General features: G+C 41.2%; 1 protein-coding gene across 10 annotated transcripts in view; it reads left to right on the forward strand.

Moving 5' to 3' along the window:
* LOC137374606 (sentrin-specific protease 7-like) overlaps positions 1–27636 on the forward strand; it is a 147132-nt gene that overhangs the window by 67576 nt on the left and 51920 nt on the right. For 9 of the 10 annotated variants that reach the window (XR_010975857.1, XM_068040950.1, XM_068040951.1 and 6 more), the window contains 7 exons: positions 4034–4137; positions 10651–10844; positions 16460–16832; positions 20015–20187; positions 21087–21245; positions 24949–24982; positions 27179–27358. Coding sequence is in view for 9 of the 10 variants with exons in the window: in XM_068040950.1 (XP_067897051.1) it covers positions 4034–4137; positions 10651–10844; positions 16460–16832; positions 20015–20187; positions 21087–21245; positions 24949–24982; positions 27179–27358 (1217 nt within the window). In the remaining variant the exon portion in view is untranslated. The remainder of the gene's footprint in view (positions 1–4033; positions 4138–10650; positions 10845–16459; positions 16833–20014; positions 20188–21086; positions 21246–24948; positions 24983–27178; positions 27359–27636) is intronic. The other variant, XM_068040956.1, reaches the window with a different exon arrangement.

Genomic DNA, 27636 nt, shown 5'->3' on the forward strand with positions numbered 1-27636 from the left:
CTTTCAACATAATTGAATATTCCAAATCTAGTTGAACAAAGTTCTGTTCAACTCCATGTTCTTTACATACAACACCTTTATGATCCTCCTTCATCCATGCAGACAATTCCGAAATGTCGATTATATAATATACCCCTTACACAGGTGTACCTATAGAAGAAATTAATGGCCATGATATGTAACTTGCTAAGTTTTGAAGTTGGGAATCAGAGTTTGTTTCAGAATGGACATAGTTAATATGTTAATGAAAAACTATTGTAACCTTAGTTTCTCAATGATACCTGTTGAAAATCCAGCTTTTAAAGCTGTATTGCGTTTGGTGCTTTAATGTAGTCCTTTGTACTCAGGTGACATCTTCTTTGAAGCTGTTTCCTTGAAAAGTCAACTAATTACTGATATTGCATTGCAGTTTTGTCAGCTGTTCAGGCTAGCTGCTGATTAGAATATTAATTGAGTTTGTATCACCTGAAGTAACTAGATTTTTTGGGGGATGGGCGATGGTTTGCACAGAAACTATTCTGATGTAAATGTGATGGGAAGAATGGGTACAAGAAGCTTTTTCTTTGGTGTGCTGCAGGGATGTAAAATGACTTGAGCATGCATATAGGATTTTCAGTTAATAAAAGGAAACCTATATTTAAATATCCTATTTGAAGCATTAACTAAGTTATCATTGGATGAGAATCACTAATACATTGGGCTGAATTTTACTGGCATCTCGTGGGGGTCGGTAAAATTCTGCAGGGATTGGTCCGCCTCGACCCAATACATTGATAAAGGCCCACCGCATATTATAAGCAGTGGGGTGACCTCTGTGTGCCCCCGTCCCCCTGCCCCCTGGCAGCAGGCCCTTCATCTCCATTTATTTAAATAAACAATAAGATGTAAATGTACTTGCCTGCAGATGTTGGTTGTCCCACACTGATTTTATGGCCGCCATTTGTGCTCCGCACGCCTTTGGATCTCCATATGGAGTTCCGAAGCGAGAACCTGGTGGGGAGGGGGGAGGAATAAAATTTTCAGGGCGGGAGGGGTGGAGGAGCAGGGAAAACAATTTTGATTGGATGTGGGGATGGTGGGAAGGGGTTGAAGGGCAAAAGATTGAAGGTTGGGGGGGAAAGTTTGGGTATTTGAAAAAGCCAATTGTTGGTCATTTTGAGCAATGAAATGGCCATTGGTGCCGGGAAGGGCCTCCACACCTTTATTACTTCATAAAAAATTGGACTTGGGTACCTTTTAAATATTGAAATTAATTGTAAGGGCTTAAAGCCCTTTAAAAATGGCGCCTGTGCAGTGATGCCGTTGCCAGGGATGCGGCCACTCTGCCCCCTTCATTTAAATGAGCCCTGCGCATAATATCGTGGGGGCTCCTTGGCAGCACTTCAGTTTGTGCACACCAAAATTCAGGCCATTATGTTCCCAAACTCAAAATGGAAGTTAAAAAAAGTAATTTTTGTTTTAAAGCTTGTTATTACCATCTAGTGGTATGACTTAGTTATTTCAACAATGCTAGGAGAAGTTTGGATATTTTGCTGTCCTGTGTTTTACAGTTACAGAAATAACAAATTGTTAATCTACATTCATGTGGGCCAATTTCTGTTTATGCCTCATCTCAGCCAGCTCATTCCTCTTCCTTCAATCTGCCCTGTTTCAATCTGATGTCCTAGTTTTTTGTATTAACATTTCCTTTCTATTTGGTAAGAGCTCATATCATTACTTCAAAATGCTTACATTTAATTATTCTATCTTAGCACTATTGGTGTACCTACAACCCAAGGACTGCAGTGGTTCAAGAAAGCAGCTCACCACCACCTTCTCGAGGGCAATTGGGGATGGGCAATAAATGCTGGCCTAGCTAGTGACGCCCACATCCCACGAATGAATGAATAAAAAAAAATCCATTTTGTTACTCATAACCAGATCTAGCACAGCTCTCCCCAAATAACCAGGGAGTCCTACACACAATTTAAGAATTCCATTTATGCGCTCCCTGTCCCAATTGGAGTGGGTAATTAAATCTCGTACGACGTCTGTTCTGTTCCTACTCATCTCCCTGATCTGTCAACAAATTTCCTTTCCACTTCCCTCCCACAATTTCCTGGTCCATAATGCAGCCCATCTAATATGATTTCTTTCTCTTTTAAGCTCCAACCATGTCGACTCTATCTGATTTCTTTTTTTAACATCAGTTCTCTACAGTATGCATTCTGTCCTTCACCAATGTTACCACTCCTTTCCTTTAGTTACTTTTCCCCTTCTGCTGTATGTTTAATTACATTTCTTCCCAGTTTGCAACCAAGTTTCTGCTAACACTATTAAATCTAATCTTGCTGTGACATATTTGCTTTCAGTTCCTACAATTTATTTTTCATACCAGCATTCCACACAACATGTGACTTATCATTTATTGTGACTCCTTTTGTCATAAATTCTTTTGGTATCTCCCAGCTAAAACCTCCATCCTCCTTTATTTTCTTCTATTTAGAATTGGTAATTTGAATTTCCTGTGCAACTCTATTACTTCTGCAATACCTTTTGCTGAATCCTGTATCTTGACCTCTATTTCTTATCTACTTGCTCTTGTTGATTGCTTTTTTTTTTCCCCCTACTGCTCCCTTCTGAGTTTACATGACTCCTCACTTTCCTATTTATCTGTATTGTCAGTATGTTAGCATCCTTTCTGTTCAAATGTAACCCAACTTTGCAGAATAGCTTTGATCTTCCCCAGAAGTGATCTCTCTCCATTTGGAAGCAGGCAAAAAAAAACCCAACTTAAAAGAAAATACTCCCAATTTGTTTTTTTTTAAGTTCAAGAAAATTCAAGAAACTGTTATCAAAGGAATCACAGTTCGAGATGCTGACACGGTACAGAAAACAATCTACAGACGCAAGTCAGTAGCTCCCTGTAACATGCAACTGTTACTGCACTAAGCTAGAAAGCACACTGCCATTTTACTTTGCTTTGTTTTGCAAGATCATCTTGTATATTGCGTGTATTTTAAAAAAAGATTCAAAATATTCCATTAGTACCAGAACCTATAGTATGGAGTTGAATGATCATTAAAAACTGGGTATCGCTATTTTCACGATATATTTATTAGCCCAGATGTGAAGCAGCAGTGAAGCAATGGGGCTCGTTGCTGACTTCTAAGAAAGCTGTCTACAAAGACTTAGCGATCTTTGTGGAGTGGGTTTCCCCCTTCCCAACGGCAGTTTAAATCTGGCGCCACTCAACAAGATGTCTTGGGGGTTATGTCACCCGGCAGGTAAGCAGATAACCACATTGAAGTATTCACACACAGCAAACCAGGAAGTTGAAAACGCTTACTCATCCTTCATTTTTAATATAAATTTTCAGATACGAAATAAATGATTTATGTTTGGGTTAAGTTAAAGTATAAGGATAAACAAACTTAAAATTTCCACTTTTTAAAAAAAATTTTGTATCCTAGTGGAGAAATTTGACATTTTGCCAATATAAAATTAGCTTCTTGGGGCCAATGAAGGTGCTTAGCAGTATTTCTGAAGTTAGTAAGCTATTTTAAAAACCCAGTTACACCTCATTCAACAAAGTAATTTTTTCAAGGGTTTTTACAGCAAGACTAAGGGTGTAAGATTCTCATCAATTCAATTATTTTCCTATTAATTGCAATCTGGGGGGCTGCTTCAACAGTACAGTCTCTGGAAAATCGTAGAATCACTGGTGACTTCTGGATTTCTGCATTAATCTGTGCATGTGTGGACTCCAGAAGTCACTGTCCGTTTCATTGGATTAATGACAGTGAAAGCTGAAAGTTGTCATTACCACTACAAAATCTGGGAAATATGTAGCAATGGTAATGACCAATGTTCCCGCTCAGCTGCACAGCAACCCAAAAGTGTCTGCGCAGGCCGAGTACAAGTTGGTATCTTTGTCGCACAAAAAGATTTAAAGCCTGCACACTTAACTGAATCAACCATGTATTACAAAAAAAATTAAAGAGCACATTGGTATTTTTTCACGGTTAATTTCATTCAATTTAATGTCTTCCAGAGGAGTGCAGTCTGAGAAGAGATCAGATGCTCAGAGTGAAAACTTAACCAGACCGAAGGAAAATAATACATCACCCAGAAGAAATTCTGGGAAAGAGGCTAAAGGTGTGCAGAATTATATCAGCCAATATGTTGATGTGCTAATTCCAAGATTTGTATTCCATTCCTATTGAGAAAATAACTATGATGCAAGAAATGTTATAAACAGCAAGATCTGCTTTCAATTTCAATGCTTAAAAATTAATACCAATTTTAAATATTAATTATTTGAGAAGGATTTGTACATAGCCGATGCAGAAAATGCGCTTGTTTTGATCGGTCTCTTATCTGATATGCATGGAATTTAGTTTTAATTTCTTTTATATATCATTGATTTAGACTTTAGTGTAGGTAGCATGATTTATGAATTTTGCAGATGATACAGAAATTGACCATGTGGTTGGTGAGGAAGAAAGCTATAGACTGCAGGAAGATATCAATGGACTGGTCAGGTGGCAGAAAAGTGGCAAATGGAATTCAAACCCGAGAAATGTAATGCATTTGGGGAAGGCAAACAAGGCAAGGGAATGCAATAAGTGGTAGGATAATGAGAAGTATAGAGGAACAGAGGGACCTTGGAGTGCAAGCATACAGATCTTTGAAGGCTGAGGGATGGGTAGATAAGGTGGTTAAGAAGCCATGCAGGATACTTTCATCAGCCGAGGCATAAATTATAAGAGTAGGGAGGTTGTATTAGAACTGCACAAAATACCATTTTGGCTGCAGCTAGAATACTGCATGCAGTTCTGGTCACTGCATAACAGAAGACTGTGATCGCACTTGAGAGGGTACAAAGGAGATTAATGAGAATGTTGTTAGGAATGGAGAATTTTAGCTATCAGAAAAGATTTGATAGGCTGCGGTTGTTTTCTTTGGAACAGAGGAGGCTGAGGGGAGATTGAATTGAGATGTAAAAAATTATAAGGGGCATAGATAGGGTGGATGCATTTTCCTTAGAGAGCTCAATAACCAAGGGGTGTATAGATGAATTGGCAGAAAGATTAGAGGGGACTTGAGGGTGATGGGGCTCTGGAACTCACTGCCTGAAAGGACGGTGGATGGCAGAAACCCTTACCACATTTAAATAGTACTTGGATGTGCACTTGATGTGCCGTAACCTATAAGGCAATGGACCAAGCGCTGGAAAGTAGGAATAGGCTGGGTAGCTCTTTTTTTTGACTTGCCCATGCATGATTGACTGAATTTCCTCCTTCTGTACGGTAAATTTCTATCATTCTTCTCTGAGTCATCACTTCCAACTTCATGCTTTGCTAGGGAGAAGGTGTTGTAAAAATTGATAGCAACGTAATTAGATTTCCCCTGATTATTAATGTTATGTGATTTCTTACAGACCCACAACTTGTTCCACGTATTCCTCACAAAGAAATTCCAATTTTTCCTATTGTAGTTCGAAGAATGTTATTCCTGAAGTCTTTTTATCTTTCCCTCTTTACACCATCTGAATCCAGTAATTAGCACTGGGTTATGGTTCCACGTGCTGAAGTCAATCTTCTGTTGTCTCATCCAAATGATAACCCTGGATATGTTGGCCTAGATGGGTTTAGTAGGCTATTCAATCATTAGGTGTAGTACGACAGAGTATGATCCCACCGCTGCCTAACTTCATGGACTGAATTTTGTGGCGTGGGGATGAAATGGCAGTGTAAACCCCTCCCCGGCCATTTGGAGACCACCTCTCTCTGCCCATGGTGTGATTGCACGGTGACTGGGCAATTAACAGCCTGGTGCTGGGATCCCTGCCCCTATAAAGCCAGGGATCCAGCCTCCAAGAGCTGCCGGCCAAGTATCGGGCTGGCAACACCACTGGGGGTGGTGGCCGCTGCCAGTATTGCAGAAGCCTTGGACCCAGGCCCAGCACTGGAGACTGGACAACAGGGAAACGAGGCAGGGTCACCGGGGCTAGGGAGGTTGGTTGATTGCTGGCGGGCTCCTTCCATAAGCCACAGATTGCTCACAGTGGAGGCCCCCCCTGCCAAGCCAGCAGGGCAGTTGTCTCATTTTCATGAGCGACCTCCTTGTGTGGCGGAGGCCCCACCCGGCACCCCGCCACTGGCCTTAAGTGGCTGCTACTAGGCCTCTTAAGGGCCTCAGTTGGCCTCTGAGTGGGTAAGTTGTCATCGGCCTATCCCGTCCCCGACTAAATTCCAGTGTGGTGGGCCCTCCACACCCCCCGCCTCCTGTCACAATTCTGTGGGTACCCCCGCCTCCAAATCCGTCTCTGGGGGCCCATACAGTTCAGCCCCATGTGTGCATTTTTCAACCACTGTTGATGGATTGCACTTTGGTTCTATAAGATGCCTTCTTTTTGCTTCTCGTTCTTTCCCGAGTTGCTGACCCACTGTAACCTAGTTGAAATTAGTTAATGGTACTGAACAAGGATGGAATCTGAAAGTTTCCTAGTCTGTATGACAGGGTACCATATAAGCTAAGGAATAGTGGGAAGAACCAAGCTGAAATTATTTGTGAATGCAAAACTGTCATGATTTTTTCAGCGTTCAAAGATCCACTTAAATTTAGTATCTCAAATACTGGAGGCATAGTAATGTGCAAAATAGCTTCCCAAATAATAAATCCTAACTATACGTTCTTTAGTGTTGAATCTATGTATTTATAGGTCAAACTAGCTCCCACATCTGGATTGCAAAAGATGTTTGGAATTTACAAAATGATTTTAATACCAGACACTGAAAGTGAAGATAGAAAAGTCTGATGAAAATGCAAATATTGAAGGAAAATAATTTTAGAAAAGCATATACTAGCAACAGAAGGCCACCTTTGTTGATGTTACCAGTTAAAAGGGGAGTTAAAAGGAAGAAAGCAACTGGCTCAGCTGTTTCTTCAAAGGTTCATCAAAGAAGTAAAAAGGGCAGAGGTTGGACTGGTCTGATCTGCACAAGAATAATTTTGATTTGATATTGAAAACTAAGCTTCATACAAGAAGCTAAGAGCAGTTAACGGTAACATTGCCAAAAAATGCCTCTGTCTTAAATAAACCTCAAGGAAAAAGTAAATTTTTTTTTCGATATAAAGTACTTATTCAAATTCTCCCTCCCCCATCCCTATTATAAAACTCATTCTTTGAAGTATTTGGCTCATCCTAAAATTTCTTGGGTTGGATACCTAGCAACCATCACCCAGCAACCTTTGTTGTTCACTGCAGTTATTTTCTAGTAGATCCCATAACTGGCATCAACTGATGGCATCTTGGTGAATTTGGAGGGTTGTCCGTCTTCATGAGGAAGAGAAATTGATTGTTAAAACCAGTTTTATAGATTAATTTTCATTAGAAAGAACTGTCAGTAAATGTTGATATTTGCCCCTCTATACTGATACCTAAATCATTTCTGCATATGAAAGGTAAAAGAGGGCCCCAACCTAGATCTGTGGGGCACACTGCTAGCTGTATCTTGCCAATTTGAGAAATATCCATTACTACTATTCTTCAGCTGTCCCTTTTATTCAAAATGCCACTTTACCTTTTAATACTACGATGGTTAATCCAGTCTTGAAATTTAGAGACACATATTGCTCTGATTTTAAATGTTGTCAATCCCATCTTGCAGTATATAAAACGGCTGCCTTTCAGCATACAGTATTCTAGGTTTATTAGGGACATAGAATACAAAAGCAGGAGGTGATGTTCAGCTTGTATAAGACACTAGTTCGGCCTCAGCTCAACTATTGCGTCCAGTTCTGGGCATCTTTAAGCAAAGATGTGAAGGCATTGGAGAGAGTGCGGAAAAGATTCACGAGAATGGTTCCAGGGATGAGTAATTTGTTATGAAGAGAGATTGGAGAAGTTGGGACTGTGCGTTGGAGAAGAGAAGGCTGTGAGGAGATTTGATAGAGGTATACAAAATCATGAGGGGTCTGGACAGAGTAGATGGGGAGAAACTGTTCCCTCATGAAAGGATCAAGAATGAGAGGGCACAGACAGATTCAGGGTAATTGGCAAAAGAAGCAATGGCGACATGAAAAACTTTTTCATGCAACGGGTGATTAGGATCTGGAATGTGCTGCCAGAGTGTGCAGTGGAGGCAGGTTCAATTGAGGCATTCAAAGGAGAATTAGATAGTTACCTGGAAAGGAAGAATGTACAGGGTTATGGGGAGAAGGCTGGGGAATGGCACTAAATGAATTGCTCACTTGGAAAGCCGGTGTGGACATGATGGGCCGAATGCCTCCTTCTGTGATGTAACAATTTTGTGTTTGTGTGATTCTTTCAGTTTTTTTTCTCTCTCATTTTCAACATTAGTTGGATTTCTCTCAATATAACAAACATGGATTGCTGAATTAGTTCATAATAGTTTGCATACATTATATTTGCATATTAAGTTTTTTTTTTTGCTTATGCTCACATCCAGGTTTCTTCTCATTCAACTCTTCCCCTGCCTTCGATTTGAGTCAGTGTGAGAAATGGAATACTTCCTCTGCTGGCATTATATAGCCTCACCTTCAACTCCAAATAAACCCTAAGCCACTTTTTAATTGTTCTTTGGTCACTGGTTGTTTTAGAGTAGATCCCCTGCAGCCAGTGACCACATCAAGGTAAACTTACCAGAAATGTTTCAGACTAGTGGATAGGAACACTGTTTTGCATTTCATCATGGCTGCCACTGGTCTTGATGATGGTAGTCATTTCTGTGGTGACATTCTGGGCTTGCATCATGGTCATCGTGCACAAATGTACCTTTTTGAGTTAACATTATTGTGCAACAAAATTGTGTCCATACTCCTGTGTACCCCAGGCCAAAATATCACAGACATGTTCTCCTTGACCACTGGCTCACAAGTCCACTGCTGTGATTTAAAAGTAAATTTGGGAGAACAGTACTCTTGGACTGCTTTTCCAAGACTTTGTCTATAATGTAAAAGGCTCATTAGGATTTGAAGTAATTTTGGGAATTTGATTCTGAAGGCGAGACAAGGGATGAGATTGGAAATTCAGCTGCAAAATTGGGATGCCTGGATTTGAGATGAACTTTCAACTGTCTTAACCTAGTCTTATTCTCCTGCACTAGTGGAATTTTCCATTTCTAAAGCTAACTGTCTTTGTGATCTCTCTGAATATCTACCTTCATGCTAGATTTTTGGCAACATTTCACTGTAGTTTCTTTGTCCTGAGCTGGGTTAAGACTGGTCCAATTCATTACAGTGAAGTGTTTGCAATCATCAAGGTGAAGGCGATGTGCATTACTTCTTCCTGAACTAAATTCAAACCCAGGCCCCAGAGGTGAAAGGGCAATAGTTTGTAAATCTATAGTGCCATTCAGGGCATTGTTTTTAAATAGCACTGTTTAGTTTACAATAAGATGGTTTGTCCAAGTGTCAGATGAAGCTCAACAGAAATGACCACAATGGAAACACATTTCAGGAAAGCAAGTTCAAGTCTTGGGTATCCCTCCGCTTGGGAAATAACTAACTCATCAATCCACTGATTGATATAGGAATAAGAGAAGTGACCCTCCTGATCAGACCCTGGGATCTGGCTCTGGAGTAGACTGGTCCCATTCTGCATGTTTCCTGTGACCCCTCAATAAAGACGGAGGCTGGAATTTTATGCACCCCCCCCACCCCCCCCTCCCCAAAGAGCGGGATGGGGGTGGGCATAAAATGGAGCAGGAGACTCGGTGGGCCCTTCCTGACCCGCTCCCACCTCTGCTACCACTTTACATAGGGCGGTGGTGAAAAACGGCTCACCTGCCCCAAGTTGATCAAGGCCCTTAAATGGCCACTTAAGGGTCTCTGCCCGCCACCACGGGGATTTTACTGTTCTACTAACAAAAGCAGGCAGCTTTATGATGGCCTGGGGGTAGGAGAGGGGCCTCCTGATCAGGCATCCTGTGCCTGACAGAGGGCTGCCCCCGATGCCCCAACCACCCCCAGCACCCAACACACACCCCCGTCTCCCCAATCGACCATCCTTGCCTCGCCGGGGCCCAAGCGATTGCCCCTGCGAGGCCCCAAAAACATACCCATTCTCCGGGCTCCCCAACATCTTCCATCATCAGCTGGGTTGCAGTCCCAGCAGTGGCCACCGTCCACTGTGCATTAAGCGGGACTTCCTGCCTCAATATGCTGGAAGTCCTGCCTCAGACCAATTCAAGGCCTGGGGACCACAAAATGCGGTTCGGATCCCCAGGCCAGGCAGAAGCGGGATCGCCACTAACTTTTCAGTCGGTGGATGGCTCCCGTCCGCCAAGGGAAAGATTCCTGCCAGGGTGTTTGCTATCCCCAGACAGAATCACCTCCACCACTCAAAAAGCTTCTTGCTCACTGATAACAGTTCTGATGCTTTTACCTCCACTATAGCTTTATTTTCGCAAATTTTAAAGTAACAAAATGTAGATTTTTGTATTAGTTTTTTTGCTAGTTTTGATTATCTTTGATATATATTGTTACTGTTCAAATGTATGCAGAGGTTAAAATGAGAATGCCCGCAGGACTGATGCAGCTCATTATTTCAGAACTTGAAAAACATGATTGAATTTTGGTGGTTTGAAGTTGCATAAAAGGGACATATGTAGAAAATTGAATTGTATTGGCTTTTGTTTTCAGGTATTTGTGGAATAGAACAGACGGAAAAAGGAGACCAGCTGTGTGAACAGAAAATAAATGCAAGACCGTGTGAAGACCTCAATGAAGATAGACCAACAGATTCACCTCTTCAAAGCCCTAAGAAAAAAAGATTATGCGCTGAACTTCAGGATCATTCTAGCCAAAGAGATATTAATAGTGCTACACCTTCACAGGTTAGTCCACATGTTTTTAGCGTCATTTTTATGGCACTTTGTTTAGTTTTAGTTTAGTTTAGAGATACAGCACTGAAACAGGCCCTTCGGCCCACCGAGTCTGTGCCGACCATCAACCACCCATTTATACTAATCCTACACTAATTCCATATTCCTACCACATCCCCACCTGTCCCTATATTTCCCTACCACCTATCTATACTAGGGGCAATTGCTAATGGCCAATTTACCTATCAACCTGCAAGTCTTTGGCATGTGGGAGGAAACTGGAGCGCCCGGAGGAAACCCACGCAGACACGGGGAGAACTTGCAAACTCCACACAGGCAGTACCCAGAATTGAACCCGGGTCACTGGAGCTGTGAGGCTGCGGTGCTAACCACTGCGCCACTGTGCCGCCCCATGCGCCACTGTGCCGCACTGTGAAAGACAAAGCATTAGTACAGAGAGGGTGTTAATGGACAGAAAAATGAACAGCCTGGCCCCAAGCACAAACATAAAAAAACAGTGGGTAGGCACAGTAGAAACAAGCTAAACAAACTAAAATAAAATAAACACATTTAAAAAAAAAACTAAAAATAAAAAGGGAGGCCTGTCATGCTCTGAAATGATTGAACTCAATGTTCAGTCCGGCAGGCTGTAGTGTGCCTAATCGGTAAATGAGGTGCTGTTCCTCGAGCTTGAGTTGATCACTGGAACACTGCAGCAATCCCAGGACAGAGATGTGAGCATGAGAACAGGGGGGAGTATTGAAATGGCCAGCAACCAGAAGCTTGGGGTCATGCTTACGGACTGAGCGGAGGTGTTCTTCAGAACTGACAAATATTAAGAATGTCACAGGTTATAAGCAAGTGAGGTGGGGGTAGGGCAAGAGATAACAAAGAAGAAGGTGTAGATTGGGCAAGGCCACATAGCTGACCAAAAGGTCATGGAGCAAAGGCAAACAATATGTTAATGGTGTGTTGAAAGACAAAGCATTAGCACAGAAAAGGTGTTAACGGACTGAATATTGAACAGCAGCAAGTGCAAACATGAAAAAAAACAGTGGGTAAGCAAACTGAACAACTGAGATAAAATGAAATAAATGCAAAAAAAAAAGGTTGTAAAAAAGAAAAAACAACTAAAAATGAAAGTAAAATGGGGGGCTGTCATGCTCTGAAATTATTGAACTCAATGTTCAGTCCGGCAGGCTGTAGTGTGCCTAATTGGTAGTTGAGATGCTGTTCCTCGAACTTGTGTTGATGTTCACTGGAACACTGCAGCAATCCCAAGACAGAGATGTGAGCATGAGAGCAGGGGGAGTGTTGAAATGGCAAGCAACCAGAAGCTCAGGGTCCTGCTTGCGGACTGAGCGGAGGTGTTTCGCAAAGCGGTCACTCAGTCTGCGCTTGGTCCTCCATTGCCCCCAACACCTCGTCCCCGTCCCATGGCACCTTCCCCTGCAATCGCAGGAGGTGTAATACCTGCCCATTTACCTCCTCTCTCCTCAATATCCCAGGCCCCAAACACTCCTTTCAGGTGAAGCAGCGATTTACTTGTACTTCTTTCAATGTAGTATACTGTATTCGCTGCTCACAATGTGGTCTCCTCTACACTGGGGAGACCAAGCGCAGACTGAGTGACCGCTTTGCGGAACATCTCCGCTCAGTCCGCAAGCAGGACCCTGAGCTTCCGGTTGCTTGCCATTTCAACACTCCCCCTGCTCTCATGCTCACATCTCTGTCTTGGGATTGCTGCAGTGTTCCAGTGAACATCAACGCAAGCTCGAGGAACAGCATCTCATCTACTGATTAGGCACACTACAGCCTACCAGACTGAACATTGAGTTCAATAATTTCAGAGCATGACAGTCCCCCATTTTACTTTCATTTTTAGTTGTTTTTTCTTTTTTACATTTTTGACAACCTTTTTTTTGCATTAATTTCATTTCATCTTTGTTTGTTCAGTTTGCTTACCCACTGTTTTTTTTCATGTTTGCACTTGCTGCTGTTCAATATTCAGTCCGTTAACACCTTTTCTGTATTAATGCTTTGTCTTTCAACACACCATTAACATATTGTTTGCCTTTGCTCCATGACCTTTTGGTCAGCTATGTGGCCTTGTCCAATCTACACCTTCTCCTTTGTTATCTCTTGCCCCACCCCCACCTCACTTGCTTATAACCTGTGACATTTTTAATATTTGTCAGTTCTGAAGAAGGGTCACTGACCCGAAACGTTAACTCTGCTTCTCTTTCCACAGATGCTGCCAGACCTGCTGAGTATTTCCAGCATTTCGTGTTTGTGATTCAGCTCTTTATGTTTGGACCAAGGCTGTAATGAGGTCTGGAGGCAAGTGGCCCTGGCAGAACCCAAACTGAAGGTCGATGAATAGGTCTTTGTTGAATAAGTGCCACATGATAGCACTGTTGACAACACCTTCTGTCACTTTGCAGATTTTGGATTTGCCCTGCTTTTTGTGGAAAGGACATACCTGGACAATTTTCCACATTTTTGGGTGGGTGCCGGTGATACAGCTGTACTGAAACAGCTTGGCTCGGGGTGCGGCTAGTTGTGGAGCACAAGTCTTTGGCACTACAGCTGGGATGTTATCTGGCCCCGTACGCTTTGCTGTATGTATCCAATGCGCATGGCCTTTCCTTATATCACGTGGAGTGTATCAAATTGGCTGAAGACCAGAATTTGTGATGCTGGGGCACTCGGGAGAGAGGGGGGAATGCTGAGATGAACTTCTGACTGAAGATAGTTGCAAGTGTTTCATTCTTTGTCTTTTGCACTGATGTACTGGGCTCTGCCATCATTCAGGATGGGAATGTCCATGGAGCTTCCTCCTCTTCCTGTTAATTGTGAATGGTCGTTGACAATGGTAGAACTGTAGAGCTTTGACCTGATCAGTTGGTTGTGGGATCGCTTATATTTGTCTATAGTATACTGCTGCCACTGTTTCGTTAGTTAGTTAGAGATACAGCACTGAAACAGGCCCTTCTGCCCACCGAGTCTGTGCCAACCATCAACCACCCATTTATACTAATCCTACACTAATCCTATATTCCTACCACATCCCCACCTGTCCCTATATTTCCCTACCACCTACCTATACTAGGGGCAATTTATAATGGGCAATTTACCTACCAACCTGCAAGTCTTTCGGCATGTGGGAGGAAACCGGAGCACCCGGAGGAAACCCACGCAGACACAGGGAGAACTTGCAAACTCCACACGGACAGTACCCAGAATTGAACCCGGGTCGCTGGAGCTGTGAGGCTGTGGTGCTAACCACTGCGCCACTGTGCCGCCCAATTTGTGTATTTGTAGTCCTGTTTTGTAGTTTCATCAGGTTAGTACCTTAAATTTAGGTATGCCTGGTGCTGCTCCTAGCATGGAAATAAGTGGTCTAAGTGCTGGTGCAGCTATGTGGTCATGGTCAGAAGCTCATCTCTGGCTCAAATATGTCACCAAAGTTGTAAACAGTCTGGTTCAGCCTCGAACAATGATGGAGGCAATGACTAGGGAATGGAGTTTGTGGTCAGGATCAAAGACCATGGCTTTGGTCTTCCCAGCATTTCGTTGGAGGAAATTTCTGCTCTTCCAGTACTGGATGTTTGACCAGCAGTGTGACAATTTATTACCAGTGGAAGGATCGAGAGAGGTGGTGGTGAGGTGGAGCTGGGTGTCGCCAGCGTACATGTGGAAACAGGTGCTGTGTTTTAGGATGATGTCGCTGAGCCTAGCATGTAGGTGAGAAATGGGAGGGGGTTAAGGGTAGATCCTTGGGGTACACCAGAGTAACGGTGCGGCACGAGGAAGAGAAGGTATTGCAGGTGATTCTTGGGCTACAACTGGAAAGATAAAATGGAACCAGGCGAGTGCAGTCCCACCTCGCTGAACGACTTTGAAGAGGCATTCGAAGAGGATAGTGTGGTCATTTGTGTTAAAAGCTGCAGACAGATCGAGCAGAACAAGGAGAGGTAGTTTAACTTCGTGACAATCATGTGGATGTCATTTGTGACTGAGAGCCATTTGTGTCCTGTGGCAAGGGTGGAAACCTGATTGGAGAGATTCAAACATGGTTTTCCAGGAAAGGCTGCAAGGTGCGGGAGGCAACTGCATGTTCAAGTACTTTGGAGATGAGGCGGTAGTTTGGAAGAAGGGGCCAAGGGTTAGTTTTTCTAAGGAGCAGGCTGATGACAGCAGATTTGAAGGGGGGTGGGGGTGGGGGCAGTACCTGAAGAGAAAGAACTGTTAATATTAGGTAATTTGAGAGGCAGGAAGGGGAGCTCGGTGGTCAGTTTAATGGGAAAAAGGTCGAAGGCGCAGGAGGTTGGTCTCATGGACAAGATGAGCTCAGAGAGCGAATGAGGGGAAATAGAGAAAGATACAAGTACAGGACTATGATGGAATGATATGGTGTCCCTTTAAAGGCCCGGTTCTTCAAACATTTCCCACGTGGTTTGCTGTCAGTACAGTGAATTCTAAAACATGAAGCCCATGGGATTCAAGGGGTAGTGGCAGCATGGATACAAAGTTGAGACAGAGAATGATGGTAAGTGGATATTTTTCAGACAGAGGGAAGTATACAGTGATCCCTAATGATCATTATTAGGACCACTGTGCTCTCTGATCGATGGTAATGCCTGATTTAGCTATGAGGGCATAACTTCAAAGTTTTTAGATTGCAGAAAGCTTGGAAATATAGTAAACCGTGAGGAGGATAGTCATAGACTTCGTGAGGAGGATAGTCATAGACTGGTGAAATAGGCAGACACTTGGTAGATTACATTTAATGCAGAAAAATGTGAAATGATGCATTTTGGAAGGAAGAATGAAGAGAGACAGTATAAAGTAAATGGTACAATATTAAAGAGTATAAGAATAGAGACATGGGGGTTTACGTACACAAATCTTTGAAGGTGGTTGAACAAATTGATGTGTTTTTTAAAAAAAAAAGCATTACAATATCTTGGGCTTTACAAGTAGAGCCCTTGGGTACAAAAGCATTGAAGTTGTGATAAAACTTTTATAAATCACTGGTTTGCCCTCAGTTGGAATATGGTGTCCAATTCTGGGCACATCAGGAAGATTGTCGAGGCCTTAGAGAGGGTAGTGAGGAGATTTACTAGAATGAAGTGTTTCGTTAGATTAAACAAGGCAAAACTGTTTTCCCTTAGCGGGAGACTAAACGGATGAGAGTGGTTTTTGGCAAAACAAGAAGATGGAGATGAGGTTTTTTTACAGCGAGTTTTGATCTGGAATATGCCATCTGAAAGGATGGTGGATGTCAATTCGATAGTAACATTCAAAAGGGAAATGTTTATATACTGGAAAAAGCATTTTTTGCAGGGCTAAGGGGTAACTTCAACAAATCGCCTGTGCATTACGAAAAAAATTAGAGAATAATGTTGCTGCTATTGTTTTTGTAAAAAAAAACTTTCCCAGGTTAATGACAATTTGAGTTAATATGCCTTCAAATTTAGGAGGTTAAATTGGTTGTTCAGCTGTAATTTCATGGATTAATTAAATGCTTAGTGCATGAATAACAAGCATATCACGTAACTGAAAAGTTAATGAACAGCTCTCCCAGTTTAACTAAAAATCACCTGTGTTTTTTGTTTCTGAAGGATGAAGATTTGCTGAAGAAACTGCTTGTATGTCTAACTTGCAAAGAGCAGACGGAAAATTGTCATTGCTTTAGCACGGATAGTAATAATGGGCAAGAAAAGGATTTTCATTTTATGGGGATAACAAAACCTGAATCTTGTCTACAGCAGGAACAGCTTTCTTTCTTGAATACTAAACAGCAAAGCCCCAACTGCAGGGACCAAGAGCTAGTCAATGATGACCCTTCTACCCCTGATGGAGATATTCATCGGAGGGATTCTCTGCGTCCTCCAGTGATAAATGAACAGAAAATTGGAGCAGGGTTCTCAACCTCACTTATATCGAGTAGCCAGATTAAGCACTTGAAATCTGCAGCAGTTTCGAGTGAACCAAGTGAGTATTCTTAATAATTTTGGAGGCTATTTAAATGAAGTTGACCTGTTGAAAACCTGTTGAGTAGTTTTAAAACTGACAAAATTGGTTATGTGACAGTTTGAATGAAAAATTTGTAAATTCTTTTGTCTATGGTTGTTTTGAAAGATTCTTTGGAAGTGGGTTGATTCATATGTGCCACAAATGTTTAGTTTTTGTGATTAGTGTCCAGGATCTGTTGAAACCAATTAAATGGTCATATTTGAATACAAGTTTTATCAAATGGCTTGGATGATGATTCATTTATAGAATTTGTTAACTGATAAACTATCCTTTGACATCCTAGATTCTTAATAAAATTAAATACTAGAATTACAAATAGTTTAATTTGAAGATCTGTTAATTTCTGCTCTGATTTGTTCCAAACTGGCCTATTGAACTTGTATTGCGATAACTTCATTTTAAAGGAGGATGTGGTGGAAGAAATATAAACTGTCTTGTTGTCACTGCAATTTGTGGTGCTACAACATAATCTAATTACTTGATTTGCAGCACAGGAACAAAAAGACAAGCCCTGAAGTTCTGGAGGGTAGTGCACAGGAACTTTGCAAGCCTGGAATTTGGGGTGGAACTTCGTTCTGCCCCATTTAGAAAGTAGTGTAAGTTCCATTTGAGAGAAGGTTGCAGGCAAGTCATCTTCCCACCTCATAAAGTGGGCACGTCTGACAGACTACCCCAAGAATTCCATCCATTATCCACTTATAAGGCCCCAAAGGAGCTCCCAGCTAAGAGCTGATTTGAATTCCATTTGAGGACCTTTGTTACAACTGAGGTGGGAGTAGTGCACTGTCTTTTGTAGTCACGACATATATTTTCAAAATGTTTACCCAGTTACCAATTCGGTCAATCATATACTGTATCTCAGAATAAAATTACACCAACCAGCTTTCTTTACTAAACAACAAAATTCTCAGTTTATTATCAAACAAAACTTATCCAGTAACAAAGTAAAGCATTAACACACAGATTTAAATTTGAAAGTTCCCTCCTTAAATCCACCCCCCCCCCCCCCCCCCCCCCACACACACACAGCACACGCACAAAATACAAGAATTCTCTCTGCAGAGGTCTGTTATTTGGCCAAATACTGCTAATTCTTGAAGAAAAAGTTGAAGATATGGAAGGAAGCCGGTTGTCCCTTTTGGTCTGGCGTCCGGGTATACGGAGATGAGTCACTTGGATCTTTTCTAAAGTAGTTCTTTTCAGGCGGCGTTGAAAATTAATCTGGCAGGTTTTTGCAGCTTCTCAGGAGAGAGCACCAGGGATTTTAGCTTTCCCACACTTCATCTTTGCAGGGTTTCTTGAAAAAGGTGAACTGATTGGTTTCTTTTTCCTTTGGCAGGCAAAACACCAACTGTCGTGAAAACAGTTCACGCCCCAACTGAACCAAAACATATCTCCAGAAGCGAAACCCCAAACAGAAAGTCAATCTCCTAACCTCCATAAACTTTTGGCACAGGTTGTTTTTAAACAACATCTCAAAGGTCCTTTCAGTGAACTTGGTTAAAAAAAAACACATCCATGGAATCTTTTCAGTTTTAACCTCAAAAAAATTAAAGAATGGAAGCACTTTTGTAACACCTTGCCCAGACTAAGATCATCTATTCCAATTACATTTCTGAGCTTGACCAGCCCCCCCCCCCCCCCACCGCCCCAATCTCCCTTAGAAGCCGTTTAAATAAGTCTTGTCGTCGACCATTCCTAGGATCTGGCATTGGAGGAGCAAAACGCCATTCCAATTTTCCTGGCAGCTGTTGAGACGGGTGCCTTTAGTCTGCTCTTATAAGCATAGGCTTCCTGCTCTGAATATTTCAACAATCCCACCCCCAAATTTTGGATAAATTCTGCAGTAGGATTCTAAAAGTAGGCAGACGTTAAGCTCAAAGAAAAACAGAAAATGTTGAAATACTCAGCAGGTCAGGCAGCATCTGTGGAGAGATAAACAGAGTAAGTGTTTCAGTTCTGTGACACAGTTCTGATGAAAGGTCACACGTACTGGAAATGTTAACTCTGTTTTTTCTCTCCACAGATGCTGCCTGACCTGAGTATTTCTGGCATTTTCTGTTTTTGTTTCAGATTTCCAACATCTGCAGTATTTTGCTTTTGTGGAAGTTGAGCTCAATCGCATTTCTGTCAGCAGAACGAGAATCGCATAATTTCAGCCTGTGCATATGGTTATTAACAATTCGCCACTACTACTCATCCTCTGGGTCAGTGGTAGCTGTTGTAAAGTTTGCTGAAACAAAGGGGAAAGAATACGTTCCATGATCTATAATATAGTAGGTTTTGCCTGTGATGGGGACCCACAGAAGAAGCAAAAGAAGAATTAACTTTAGGCTGCTTTTACACATTTTGTGGTCTTTTCTAAGCATTATAAGCAGAGGTCTCTAGGTATAGGAACAAGTGTATGTCAGTCAACCCCTTGAGCCTGTTCCACCATTCAGTTAGATTATGGCTGATCTGCACCTCAATTCCGTTTATCTGCCTTGGTTCTATATCACTTAATACCCTTGCCTAACAAAAATATCTCAATTTCAGTTTTGAAGTGTTCAATATTTGTCCAGATAAAAGAGAAGACCTATATCCTTATAAGTATTTCAGGGATGGAAAAAAATCCCTTGGCAATGACCATTTCTTTTTTTTGTTGTTGCACCATAGTCTAGTGTGTTTTTATACCATTTGTGTTTTTTAAAAATTTATTCATGGTTTCTTTTCTACATAAATACTTAATAGCTGCTAATGGGAGATATAAATAGGCTATTGTATTGTGTGATATTTTAGGAATCGGAAGATGCTCTTGATATTGGTGCCAAATAAAGTATGGGCCATCTCTCATACCTGAACCTCTCAAACATTTTGTGGTGTAGAATAATGTCCTATCCACTTTTCCTAAAGAAAAAGGAATGTCGATGCTCGTTAATATGGTGTGGATTTTAAGTCTGAATATAAATTCGGATCCCAATAAGATTTTGTCCCTCGAAATATTAAAAATGTTAAGATATACTTTTCTCCATCTGAAAAGCCTTTTACAGTTAATGAACTCTTCATCAGTCTATACTGAACAGCAATAGAAACAAAATGTTAATTCATCTCAAATTTTAGAATGGATCAACCTTAATGCAGTTTTTCATGTTGTGTCTCAGTTGTGCTTTCGAGTGATGATGAAGATACAGATAAAACACAATCTAGTGTCCATTTCACCACGTTAACTCCAGAGATTAAGCGTTTACGTCTGGGGAGTAGACCGCTGTCAACTGAGAGCAGTAAAAGTGAGACAGAGACTACATCAGCAAAGCTGGAGCCAGAGAATATGAAGGCATGTATAACAGAAAAGATAACCGACACTACATACACTCTGTCCAGGAATTGAATCAAATGTCTTTGCTTTAGATACCTTTTAATATTACAGTAATGCTACAGAAGACATCTAGTTATAAACTTATTGAGAAGTTTAAGTAATAGCATATCTCTTATTTTCTTTTTAAGGCATTCATTGTCGTGCTGTGGATCTTAATTTTTATTCGATATGTTTTGTGTGCTGTTGCAGAAGTAGTTACCCTCACTTCGAAAGGCTGCTGTTCAGTTAGAAATCTCTATCTGTATATAAGTAAATAATATATACACTATAAATTCTTTGATTTTAAAAAAAAGTATATATTAGAGGGGTGAGTTTGCTGAAGGCTTGTGAGTGATGTTTTGAGCTTTCATCACTGTAGTAAATTTAAAATTGCTGGTTCATAAGGACTTTTGTCTCTTGATCAATATTTCATTCTTCTCTCATTTTAAATATTTAATCCTCCTTTGGGGACTACAAAAATAATTTGACTCTTGCCTTTGGCAGGCCTCTTTGGTTCCAGCTACCATGGAACTGATCAGTGCCTATTCCAACAGTTCTGATCACAAATGACAATCAGGGTCCTATTTATGTTCTCTATTTTAAAAGGGGTCTATCGCCTGTAACAAGCAGGAGCTTTGGGCACCCATAGGTAGGCCACTTTCAGAATGGAATCGCTGCATCATTGCTGCCAGCAGGATTGCAACACCTCATTTTGAGGCCATTGCTCCTCTGCTAATTCCAAGCAAAGCCAGTGAAAATCAACCTCTTAATTCGTGAATAAAATGTGTTGAAAGATTCTACAACAAATCAAAAAAGAGTCAACTCAAAGAATAATTTCTTCTTGCATCCCTCTAATGTTGGTTACCTGTTGTGTTCAGGATGCATATGAAGTAACTGAGAAGAATAAGGTAATCGATACAATGCAACGTATGGACTGTTCTTTGGAAAATAGTACAATGACGAAAGCAACATTGGATCTAACATTTGCTGCCATACATATGGGAGAAATTGAGGGAAATGAACCAGGTTCTGTAATGGTATGTTATTTTTACAGACAGCATTTTAATTGTTCGTGACCGAGGTTGGTAGAGAGGGAGAAATAGGCATATTGTTCTAGGGCCTTGCATTGTCCATTGCATTTCATGAGACAAAATGTATGCTGAAGATCTACTTTGAACTTTTGATATTCTTTGTACTGCCAGTGGAGGTCCACAGTGAGAAACTTTATTGGAGCTTGCACCACTCTTGAAGTACATTATAGTGCAGTTTACTTATTTTTCGCAGGTTAGTATTTGCGTTAAAAAAGTTTCTAACTCGGAACTTATAGATTGTAAGCTCCTTAATCAATTCACCTTAATCAATTTACTCCTTCCTCACAGCTCCCAGACGACTGTTTGAATTGCTCGATACAGGAATGAGATCAGATGTGTACCAGTGCTGGATGTACTGGAGAAACAAAGCTACTAAAGTGCAAATCTGAATTAAACTAATCCACTAATACTATCTAGTGCAGAAGCTGTCTTTTAGACCAGCACATTGTATCTGCAGTGTGTGCTATCTACAAGATGCACTGCAGTAACTCTCACCAGTGTTCCTTCAAAAGCACCTCCAAACCCCAGACCTATACTAACTAGAAGGACAACGGCAGCAGGTGCATGGGAACACTACCGCCTCCATGTTGCACACTATCATGACTTAGAAGTATATTTGCCATTCCTTCATTGTTGCTCCCTACTTAACAGCACGTGGAAGTACCTTAACCACATGGGCTACAGTAGTTCAAGAAGGTGACTCGCCATCACCTTGAGGTCAATTAGGGATGGGCAAGAAATGCTAGCCTCGTCAGTGATGCAGGATCCCGTGAATGAATAAAAAAAGTTAACAATCTTTCTTCAGACCTTGAACTTCCAGGATGGAAAGATTCAGGAGCACCTTATTAATAAACATAATTAATTTATGTTCAAACTTGTGACTTATCACAAAGATTTAAGCAGTATATATTAGAATATGCCTGTTTGTATATTTTTCTGGGGTGTTCTACTTTAAGGTATATTCTGTTGCTTTGTTACGGATAGATTTGGTCTTCTCCCATGTGTTTCTCATCCTCCACAATTCGATTACATGCAAACTCAAGAGTTAATGGAAAAAAGGCATGTGCAAGAGAAGTCAATTCTGTACGGTACAGTTATATCCAGAAAGCCACAGAGAGTGATGCTGAATTTGAAGAGGAAGAGGAAGACATTGAGTTCTGTGGTGATTAAGCTTTGGAGAGAAATGTGAGGTTGCCGAAAGCCCATTACCAGAGGGCTGGATAGGTTTTTCTTAAGGAATGAAAGTTCTGAAGTGTCAGACCTTTTTGGATTGGAGTTACCTCCATTTAGAAGAGATGATGGAGGGATGAATGAGCCAGTCTGTAGTGAGATGTTGGGTTTTCTTTTAGCATTCAGTAGGATCCTGGAGTAATAGGAGTTTGAGAAAAGATCAGGGGAAAAATGCTAAAGAAAATAAAGCCAGGCCTGTTTGATTAGGCCAGTTGTGAGCCATTTGAACTTGCATAACTACCAGAATTTGCCTTGTCAAAGTCCATACTTGAACGAAAAGCAGTGCAGGAAATACTCAGCTGGTCTGGCAGCATCTGTGGAGAGACAATCAGAGTTAACGTTTCAAGTCAGTGACCTTTTATCAGAACTATACTCAATCTGTCTTTTCTCCTCCAACTAATAACCTCCCCTATTTGTTCAAGGTCCTTGAACATGTGGTTGTATCTTAAACTACTTGCTCACTCCACTCCAAATACTTTCTTCTGTCTAGTTTATACACTGTGCTTGGCTTGGTTTATTTCACCAATAATTTTCCATGTGTCTAATCCTATGTGACTCACCATGGTGCTTTATCCTTCCTCATCCTCCTCGATCTGTCTGCAGCAATCATTCCATCCTCCTTCACTGCCTTTCCTCTGTGGAACTGCTCTTGCATGGTTCCATTCTACTTGTCTCAGAACTGCTTTTGCCTTCAGCACCCTCCCACAGTCACCTCCATATTCCCAAAGATCTATCTGTTGGTTTCATTCTCTTCCTCATTGTAATGTTATCCTCTTCCCTGCTTGCCTTTTTGCCTCCATTCTAGCTGGGCTACTTTGCTTTCTGCTCCCCTAAATAGATCAAACTTAAAATCCTTGTATTCATTTATAAGTCCCTCCTTCCGTATTACCTCTGCAACCTTTTTCAATCTAGTTTCTCCTCCAGCATCCTTTGGTCCCTTGACTCTGGCCTCCTGTGCATCCCCTATTCTATCTGTTCTACTTGTCTCCACGTACCCCGCTTAATTAGCATGTCCTTTAACTCCGGGTCTCATGCCGCCATCTTGCGGTCCTCTAGTTCCTCCAGAATTCCACCAGATTTAATACAGGTTAAGCTTGGTGTGTAAGGTATGACTAAACAATTCTCTTTCATGGAATAACTTTCTCCATCCAGCCTGTGTGTAAGATTATTTGTGTTATCTTTCAGCTAAATCTGCTGTGTTATACTATGTACTAGCTTTGAATGATACAAAACTAGTTAATTGTAATAACTGCTTAATTAATTTACTTTTAAGTCTTCAAAATAAATTATTTTAGATTTTTAAAAGCAGTAATACAGAATACTCCAGCACTGGAAAATACTCCAAAACCATGCCTTTAAAAGAGAACAACTCCTGTGGGAAGAAAGGGGGGGAACTTGGCCCAAATCTCCATAGAAGAATAATCTTTACATCTTTAGTTTCCCATCTTCCTTCAACACTTTGTCAATCTGTTAATTTGTAGGCATATTGTTTTAGGGCCTTGCATTGTCCATTGCATTTCATGTGATAAAATGTATACTGAAAATCTATTTCGAACTTTTGATATTCTTTGTACTGCCACTGGAGGCACACAGTGAGAAACTTTATTGGAGCTTGCACCACTCTTGAAGTACATTATAGTGCAGTTTACTTCTTTTTTCACAGGTTAGTATTTGTATTAAAGTTTCTAACTCGGAACTTATAGATTTTAAGCTCCTTAATCAATTTACTCCTTCCTCGCAGTTCCTAGGTGACTCTTTGAATTGCACTATACAGGAATGAGATCAGATGTGTACCAGTGCCGGATGTACTGGAGAAACAAAGCTACTAAAGCGCAAATCTGAATTAAACTAATCCACTAATACTATCTAGTGTAGAAGCTGTCTTTTAGACCAGCACACTGTATCTGCAGTGTGTGCTATCTACAAGATGCAGATACAGTAACTCTCCAGTGTTCCTTCAAGTCTGTGTTCTTTCCCTATGCTACAACTAACTGAATGTTGGGTAAAACTGCAGTTTAAGTTATGACAAGCTCATGTTGCATTCCATTCTCAGTATACTTACTTGTCTTCATTTGTCATAGGCAGGGGTTTTGGTTTTCCCGGGAAATTTAACTGAATTGTAAAATATGAACCCCCCAAGTACGGGCTAAACTGCAGTTATAACAGAATTTAACTTATGATGTAAAGTCGTGACCCTTGTCACAGCGCAGTTTTTTGGGAACAGGTGGGAGGGCCAGTCCATAATATTGACGCTGTTTATCAGCTTTTGTGAGTTTTCTAGGTTGGCATGTATGTACACCTGGAATTGAATGCAGTCTAATACAGCCAGAACGCATCTTTTTTGGCAGGATGAACATATTTCACGTCTTTTTAATTTTTTGGGTTTTTAAAAACCATTTTTGCTTTGTTTTTCTTACAGTTTGGTCGGGACAATATTACAATATCCTTTTCAGGTAAAATATTTTGAATAAAATGTGCTTAGTTATTAGAAATGCATGAGGTGTTCAGTGTTAACAAAGGAGAATGGGTTTATCCACCAGGTAAGCTTATAGTAAAATGGATACTGGCAGAGTAAAACTCTAAATAGCATGGCTTTAAGTTAACTATTGTTGAATTTGAGATTGTACTGTGTTTAATTGCTTCTGTGAAAAATAATCTTAATGAAGGTCAACTTTGTGCATTTAACCTGAGTTCTAGACAATAGGAATGTCTGCTAGTAAATGCAAGTGTGTTCTTTCTTTTGGGCCTCCTTATCTCGAGAGACAATGGATACGCGCCTGGAGGTGGTCAGTGGTTTGTGAAGCAGCGCCTGGAGTGGCTATAAAGGCCAATTCTGGAGTGACAGGCTCTTCCACAGGTGCTGCAGAGAAATTTGTTTGTTGGGGCTGTTGCACAGTTGGCTCTCCCCTTGCGCCTCTGTCTTTTTTCCTGCCAACTACTAAGTCTCTTCGACTCGCCACAATCGACCAAATGTTGTGTTCCAAAGATGATTAATCTAATATATACACACTTGCTAGTATATGCAAGTGTGTATATATTAGATTAATCATCTTTGGAACACAACATTTGGTCATACTTATTTTCTTATAATTTTCAACTTAATCTTGATTTTGGCAACTGTATACATATAAGTATGTTTGAATTTATTAATCACAGCAGTGAAACCCACTGTCAATAAATCTTAATTGAATTTTGCATTGTGCTTGATCAGTTTTTTTATCTTTAAAAGACCATCTTTGCTTCTCCAACAGAGGAGGGGAGATTTGATTGAGATGTACAAAATAGTGAGGGGCCTGGATAGAGTGGATGGAAAGGGCCTTGTTACCTTAGCAAAGAAGTCAGTGACTAGGGAGTATAGATTTAAAGTGATTGGTAAAAGCCTTAGAGGGGAGATGAGGAAAACATTTTTCACCCAGAGGGTGGTGGGGGTCTGGAACTCACTGCATGAAAGGGTGGGAGAGGCAGAAAACCTCAGCTTGTTTAAAAGGTCCCTGGATGTACATCTGAAGTGCCGTAACCTGCAGGGCTGCAGACCAAATGCTGGAAAGTGGGATTAGGCTGGGTGACTCTTTTTTTCTGCTGGCGCAGACACGGTATGTCATGTGGCCACTTTCTGTGCCGTGAACTTTCTGTGATTCTAATATCTGATTTTTCTCCCGTGAATAGCTGAACCATACAGGCCCATAAAAGTGCCAGGCTTAATCCCAGGTCTGTTACGCCAGAGTGGCTATAGGGGCCCTATATTTGACTTCAATGCTCCATAAGTTAGGAAAGGGAGTATCAGACGGGGCTGATTTACCAGATTGGTTCCTGGGAGGAGAGGCTAAGTAAATTGGGCCTGTATTCTCAGGCGTTTAGAAGAATGAGAGGTGATCACATTGAAATGTACAAGATTCTGAAGGGGCTTGACAGGGTAGATGCTAAGAGGTTGTTTCCACTGGCTGGGGAATCTAGAACCCGGGCACACAGTCTCAGAATAAGGGGTCAATCATTTAGGACTGTGATGAGACGTAATTTCTTCACTCAAAGGATTGTGAATCTTTGGAATTCTCTACCCAGAGGGTTGTGAATGCTCCATTGCTGAGTATATTCAAGGCTGAGATGGACATATTTTTGGTGTCTCAAGGAATCAAGGGATATGGGAAGCAGGAGGGAAAGTGGAGTTGAGCCAGAATGTCAGCCATGATTGTATTGAATGGCGGGACAGGCTCGAGGGGCCGTATTGTCTACTCCTGCTCCTGTTAATGACTGCTGCTCCTGATTGCTGCCCAGCTACCTCTGAATGTGTAGATAGTGGGTAAAGACAGAATCAGGCACTGCAGCTCATTCTCGCACCACCACCCAACTCTCCCAACAAATTGAATAAGCTGTTGACATTTGTCGCTTACATGTGTTATGACCAATTGGCAAGGTACATGAGGAACTATAACTGCTGTGAACCCCAGTGCACTGAGGAATTTTCCTTAAGGGAAGATATTATCCGCTTATTCACAAAATCCACTTCTTCACAATAGAATTGTTGTTGTCGTTTTAAAAATGGTTGGTTATCTTTGGGAGTGCCAGAGTCCACTATTTTCATTGTGGACTCCAATAATGATGTAATGATAGTATATTAATTTATCTCAAAGCATTGAACTTTTGTTTTACAGATTTGTGTGGTATAAACTATTCATTACTACTGGATACCTCACACTTAAAGAAATACAGCCTATGGGAGAGACTGTTTGACAGAGACTTTGAGAATCACTCTGTCATTTTCCTATGGTTTGCTGCAGGTTACATAGATGAAGTTAACAAGCAGTCACAAACCAGTCCCTCAAAACATGAATGTAAGTTCTCCTTTTGGGATCTATATTTTTTAAATTCTATTTTATAGCAGTTGTTTTTCTCTTTTGGGTATACAACTTTGAGATGCAGTTCTGCTTTTAAATAAGCCTCTACCCGACCCCCTGGAAATTGTGCTGCGAAAGTAGGCAGGTTTCCCATTATATCAGCAAATAGGGTGGGAAACTTGCCTATTGAGATTTCACTGAGGCTAGGTAGTTAAAATACCCCAAGCCCGTTTTCTGGGGTAGCAGGTGAGTTTTGAACTCCCTCCGCTATCAAC

Source organism: Heterodontus francisci, chromosome 10, assembly GCF_036365525.1.
Source record: "Heterodontus francisci isolate sHetFra1 chromosome 10, sHetFra1.hap1, whole genome shotgun sequence".
NCBI lineage: Eukaryota > Metazoa > Chordata > Chondrichthyes > Heterodontiformes > Heterodontidae > Heterodontus > Heterodontus francisci.